Raw genomic sequence first — 6370 nt, 5'->3', positions numbered from 1 at the left:
GGTGTGGTGCCAGAGGGTGGCACGTGTGGGGATGGGAGCCAGAAGCCAGCACAGAGCTGGCTGACTCATCCAGGGTGCTCAGAAAGGAAGGCTCAGACCCTTGATTGCTTCTCTCTCCCTCTCAGACTGCAGGGTACACGTCTCCAGCCCCTTTCCAGCCTGGGTCCCCCACCATGGACAGCCCACTGCAGCCCCTGGCCATGCACTTTGGGCCCATGTCTCCCTCCTTGGACCCTGCTCTCTTCTTCAGCCCCTCAGCCAACAGCCAGCTGAACCTCAGGTAGCAAGAGTGGGGTGTCCAGGTGGGACCCCACAAAGAAGCTGGAGGGTGTCCCTGCTCTGGGGGTGTCCCGAGCCCCTCCTGACCCCTGTCTGGTCTCCCCTGCAGCATGCCCAGCCACATGACCCAGCTGCACCCCCAGCACCAGCGGATCCTAACACAGCGGCAGCAGCAGGGCAGGCAGGCACAGAGGTATGAGGGGTCCCCGGGAAGCTGTGGGGTGCAGGGAGGGCTCTGGGCAGTCATAGCAGGCTGAGGTCTCTTCCTGTGCCAGTATTTCCCCCAAGAAGCCATGGTCTCCTAAAGTGGACCCTTATGCTGGGCTGATGACCTCCAAGGAGAAGGACTGGGTCATCAAGGTGGAGATGATCCAGCTGCAGAGTGAGAACATGGATGACGACTACTACTATCAGGTGAGCTCCTGCTGGCAGCACCTGCGGCTTGTTCTCCTCAGAGCTGGGCTTTGGGAGCCAGGGGAACCCTTCAGGGTGTTGGAGGGGACTCCTGACCTGTTGTTGCAGTGGTACTACCACCGTCTGGAGCGCAGGCAGGCAGAGGAGGAGCTGCTGGGTGGGCGCAACAAGCTGGACACCCCCAAGTTGGTCACGCCGTTCATCCAGAAAGTGGAGACCTATGACTCTGGTGAGGGCTGGGGTGGGTGTTGGGGGCTGGGTGAGTGGCTGTGGCCATGGTCTCACCGTGTCCCTCCCCTCTCACAGTGGTGCGCATCGCCGGCTCGCTGGGCCAGGTTGCCGTGTCCACCTGTTACAGCCCTCGCCGGGCCATTGATGCTGTGCACCATGCCCTCGTGGAGGAGGTAGGTGAGGGGAAGCCAGGCTAGTTGCTGCCCTGAATTGCTGGGAATGCTGCTTTGCATCCTCCTGGACCATTGAACAGCTGTAGGAGCTGCCCCAAAGCAGTGGGATGGGGCACACAGTTAGAGGAGGTCCCACCTCAGCAGTGGCAGCTTGTCCCTGGCCCAGGGATGGGATGGGGTTCTGGGCAATCATGGTCCCATGGTCTCCCTGTGGGATTGCTCTGTGTCCTGAGGCCACCTCTGATCCCCAGGGAGCAGCTGGCCCAGCACTGGGCCAGCAGTGGTGTCTGGGACCAGCTGTAACTCTTGTGCCTTTCCTTTCTCCCCTCCTGAAGGCTGCAGGGAGCCACCGGCTGCGGGCACTGCACAGGATTGAGAAGGTGAGCAAGCAATGATTTGGGGCAGGGTGGGATGGTCCAGATGCTCTACTTTTATCCAGGGATCTCCCAGTGGGACATCTACCTGGGCAGGGGCCAGGGTTACCAGTTGGTAGATGTTCCAAGCTTCTTCCTTACTGTGTGCCGTTTCTCCAGCTCTTCCTGCAGCTGCTGGAAGTGGAAGAGGCGCAGCAGAAGATGTCCCTTGTCCTGGGGGTGGAGCAGGAGCAGCAGAGCCAAGAAGTGGAGAATCTCTACCATGCCTTGAAAATCAGGGCTTGCAACAGCGAGGAGTGAGTTTGTGCTGAGGGGAGTGGGCAGCACAGCTTGGTCCTTGTGAATCTGAGATGGCCGTGGATGAGCAGGTCTGGGTGACGGGGAGTGTTGGGTCCTGCCTGCTGTGTCACCCCGGCCTGTGCTGACCCTGCCTGGGAGCCTTGCCCTCCACTGGAGCTGATGCTCATCCTTTTGGATGGACAGAGGTGCCCTAGGTCCCTCGGGATCTGTGCCAATGGAGCCTTTGTTCCCAGGGAGGCAGAGGATGAATTCCTGCAGCTGCTGTGTGTGCAGAAGGGCAAGAAGCTCGTGGCCCGGTTGCTGCCCCACCTGACCCGGGAGCAAGGGGAGAAGATCCTGCTGACCATCACTCACCACCTGCCCTTCCTCATGAAGAAGGATGTGCTGGATGAGGCAAGTACCTCCAACCAGGGCAGGGATGGCCTGGGCTGCCTCCTTCCCCTTCTGCTTTCACTGGGGGGCACTCTGAGAAATGGGGGGCCCTGTCTTGTGGGGTTGATATGAGACAGGAGCCTCTTCCCTTCAGGGAGAAGGAGAAAGGTCTCCAGGAGGGGTTAAAGCAGTTGTGGTGGCAGTGTCCGTCCCCACCAGGTGTTGGGATGGGGCTGGGGCTGTGGCTGTAAGGGGTTGAAGGGTCTGATTCCTGCTTTCCCCTCTGCCCTGCCCAGTCTCTCCCCCTGCTCTACAGCCCATTGAATGAAGTGGTGGGCGGGATGACCTTCAGCAAACTCATCGAGGTCCTGCAGGAGCTGACCCAGCCTCTGCCTGAGTGCCCTGAGCTCCCCCTCACCATGGCCTTGAAGAACCAGGTATGTGGCCCTGAGCCTTGTGGTGTCCCTGGGGTGCCACCACTGCTGGCTGTGATGTTCCTTCTGGTGCTTCCCTGCAGTTTGGGATCTCCTTGCTCTACTCCCTGCTGAGCCATGGGGAGAGGCTGCTGTCATCGGATGTGCCATTGGAGCCACGGAGCGGAGACTTTGAGGCGTGGTGAGGGGCTATGTGAGCTGTGGGGTGGGGGATCTGCCAGCCCATGGGGTGCTCACCCTCTGTGCCGGTACCTCCAGGACAGACACGGTGTACGTGGTGGCCCGGGAGCTGTCACAGGTGCCCAAGGCCTTGCTGGTGGAGCCTCTTTTCTTACCCAGCAACCTTCTCTCGCTCTTCTGCCGCTACCTGGACAAGCAGACTGTCTACCACCTGGAAGCCAAGATGGAGTGAGTACTGCCTGGAATGGCTCCCTGCCTCTCCTGAGGATCCTCTTGGAGAGGAGGAGTGGGACAGCATTGGGGTCTCACTGCTTCCGTCCCCCTTTGGACTTAACTCCAGACCTCCATGGGGCTGACCTGATCCTTGTGCCTTTGCTCCTGCTTCTCTGGGGTGGGTCAAAACCTGATGCTCCAACCTCATCCTTCCCCTGCAGGTGCTCCCCACTGCCATCGGAGGCTGCCATGATATGCTGAGCCCCAGGAGTCGGGAAGGGGATCCGGGGCCGGTGGTCCTGGGAATGGGCAGGGCCCAATGCCATGGCTTTTGAGTTTGGAAGCAAACATTTATTTACCCTGGTGCAGGGCACTCTGGGTGATGTGGGCACTGGCAGGGCCAACTCTGGAGGGCTGGTCCCACCCTGCCCCTGTGCCTGGGAACACAGGGAGAGGGTGTAACTTATTTTGGCTTCGTACCTGGCAGTGGTGTCGAGTTCGGGGTCTGCACAGGGGCGCTGGGAGCACCTGGGGGGGTGGAATTTGTGTATAGCACTTGATATAAAATAAAAAGGTGATTAACCAGCTCCTCTGGATCCTGTGGGCATTGCTGGGCATGGAGACCCCAGTCTGGAATGGTGGAGATCTGGTAAAGGGGAAGGAAAAGCATAGAGGGGGATGCTCAGAGTATGCAGGAGGAGGATAAAGGGGATGGAGGAGAAGGGAGTGCTTGGAGAGGGGATCAGAGGACCCATGTGGCTGGGGACAGAGGGGGGTTGAGCGCCCAGGGAGTGGAATGGGCTGGGAGAGAAGGAGTGTGGTGGGGAAGATGAGTCAGAGCAGGGGAAGAAAAGATCCGTGCAGGTACCTGGGAACACATAGAAAGGATATGGGGGATCTTAAACATACATGGGTCGGTCATAAAGCACCTCTTGTCTCCAGTGAGCTCCCAAAGACTCTTTAGTCCTAAGTCTTGCAATCAGGGCCACAGTAAAGTACCTTGAAGCATCTTTCTGAGCAATTTTGGCTACCCCAACCTGATTTTCACTCCTGCATCTAGACCTGAGCAGGTTCAATTTCTGCTCCCGCTGTAGGAATTTTTGTGGCTCCTGCCTGGCTTTGTGCTGGGATTTCCCCCAGTCCTATGGGACATCTGAGACTGGGCCACCTCCACCTGCCCTGTGAGGTCTACACCTGACACCCCAAGCCTGGTGTGTATTTAGAAGAGATTTGCAGCAGAAAATTGTCTCATCCTCAGACTGCCCAAGCTCCAAACCAAGTAGGTAAAACTATCACTTTGAATGGGCATCTTTCAGGCATCAAATGGGGAATTTGCAGAAAATAAGAATGTGAGGGTTTGGGTGGGATTTATCTCCACTGCTTATCAAGGTAGCTTTGTTTCCTCTGCTTCAGAGTGCAAGGTCCAGCTGGAAGGATCTCTAGATCGTTTGGGCAGCTGTGTTTGTCATCCTGCTGCCTCTCCTGCTCATCATAAAGGATGTGTATGCTCCTCATACTTCATCCTTGGGAAGTTTTTTGGGACAGTTGTGTTTCATCCCTAGCCATCCACTTCAAAAGAGTAACACTGGCAGGTTGTCCTTGTTCCCAACCCACTGAGGCAATCCAGGAGGGATGCCTGTGTGGGGTCCCACCTGACAGCCAAAGGACGGGCCTTGCTGTTACAAATCTCAGAGGGAATTTCAGACAGGAGGGAATGAGCAGCTGTTTCCTGATAGCAGGAACTGGGGAGGACACCAGAGAGTCCTTCAGATGAGGATAAGCTATGTTATGTTTTTCTGTTTGCATCTTGCCTGGCAGCCAGCCTGGATGAAGGATGGGAGTGTGACATGGCTGCAGCCACGTACTAGACCAAGTTCTCCAGTGTGAAGGGATGGAGGTCTATGCTGGATTTTGCTGCTTCATTGCAGGAAACAACTGAAAGAAAAGAAGGAAAATCCATCTCTTTTTGTTACTCTCCCATAACTGAGGGGCTCGCAGCACACAGCAGCTGTCTCAGTGCTTCCCACCCTCTCCCTGGGGCAGCACTCAGGAATTCAGATGAGGGGTGTCCAGCAGGTTAGGGACCCCCATATGGTTTATCTACATTCCTTAACCCACAGCTGGTGGAAGTCCAGGGCATCTCACCTGGCTCTGCCTCACTTGTTGCCCTGCCTGGCTCTTCTTGGCACTGTCCCGAGAGGATTGTGGCCCAAGGGAGTGGTGGTGACCCAGCACCATGAGAGGGCTGTCACTGTCACAGGGATATGGGGCTCATCCTGGGATGTCTGGAATTCATCCTGAGACATCTTGGGACTTATGCTGGAATGTCTTAGTGAGTATATGGGGTTCCTTCTGGGATGCCTTGGGAAATATAGAACTTAGCCTGGGGCATTTCCAGGTGGCTCATCCTGGGACGTTTTGGGGGAGGAGGGGGTTAATCCTGAGATGTCTTGGAGGTTGTATGGGGCTCATCCTAGAGTGTCTGGGGGAATATAGAACTTAGCTTGGGACATCTTCAGGGTATATGGCTCATCCTGGGATGTTTTGAGGGGTTATGGAGTTAATCCTGGGATGTCTGGGAGATACAGGGCTCATCCTGGCATGTCTTGGGGAATATAGGACTCAGCCTGGGACATCTTCAGGGTACGTGGCTCATTCTGGGATGTCTTAGAGATTGCATGGGGTTAATCCTGGGTTGTCTTGAGGGTATGGAGCTCATCCCAGGATGAGGGGGCTATGGTTCTCATCATAGGATGTCTGAGGGGGGTATGAGGCTCATTCTAGGATGGCTTTGGGGTTATAGGGCTCATCCTGGAATGTCTTGGAGGTCATATAGGTCTCATCCTGAGATGTCTTGTGCAGGTGTAGGGCTCAGTCTGGGACATCTTCAGGGTATGGGGCTTATCATGGGATGTTTTCGGTGGTATAGAGCTTATCCTGAGATGTCTTGGTGTCTTGAGGGGTATGGGACTCATCCTGGAATGTCTGGTGGGGGGAGTATGGGGCTCATCCTGGGATGTTTTGTGGGAGTATGGCGTTAATCTTGGGATGCCTTGAAGGTATGGAGCTCATCAGGGCTCATTCTGGCATGTCTTGAGGGGTATAGGGAAACCTAGGACATCTTCAGGGTATGTGGCTCATCTCGGGATATCTTGGAGGTTGTATGGAGTTCATACTGGGGCATTATCAGGGTACAGGGGTCATCCTGGGATGTCTGAGGGGGGATAGTTCATCCTGGAATGTTTTGGGGAGGCAAAGGCTCCTCCTGGGTTGTTTCGGGAGGGGCAGGGGCTCAACCAGGGCTGTTTTGGGGCCTGAGGCGCTGAGGGGACACGGAGCCCTGGACTCAGCCACTCCCACCCGGGGGACCGATGCTCCCCCAATCACCTCAATGGTATGG

General features: G+C 56.4%; 1 protein-coding gene across 1 annotated transcript; it reads left to right on the top strand.

Annotated features, from left to right (window-relative positions):
* The first annotated feature begins 142 nt into the window (after positions 1–142).
* PATL2 (PAT1 homolog 2) lies at positions 143–3414 on the top strand. The gene is made up of 12 exons (XM_029958747.1): positions 143–280; positions 389–472; positions 555–693; positions 802–922; positions 1000–1097; positions 1433–1477; positions 1631–1767; positions 2005–2164; positions 2440–2580; positions 2661–2758; positions 2836–2985; positions 3192–3414. Exons 1-12 carry the CDS (start codon positions 174–176, stop codon positions 3229–3231), a joined length of 1320 nt encoding a protein of 439 aa, XP_029814607.1. The 5' UTR covers positions 143–173; the 3' UTR covers positions 3232–3414.
* Positions 3415–6370: the final 2956 nt, after the last annotated feature.

Source organism: Manacus vitellinus, unplaced genomic scaffold, assembly GCF_001715985.3.
Source record: "Manacus vitellinus isolate BGI_N305 unplaced genomic scaffold, ASM171598v3 scaffold_16_pilon, whole genome shotgun sequence".
Lineage (NCBI taxonomy): Eukaryota > Metazoa > Chordata > Aves > Passeriformes > Pipridae > Manacus > Manacus vitellinus.
Note: the sequence above shows the minus strand (reverse complement) of the source record. Positions and strands in the feature narration are given on the sequence as shown.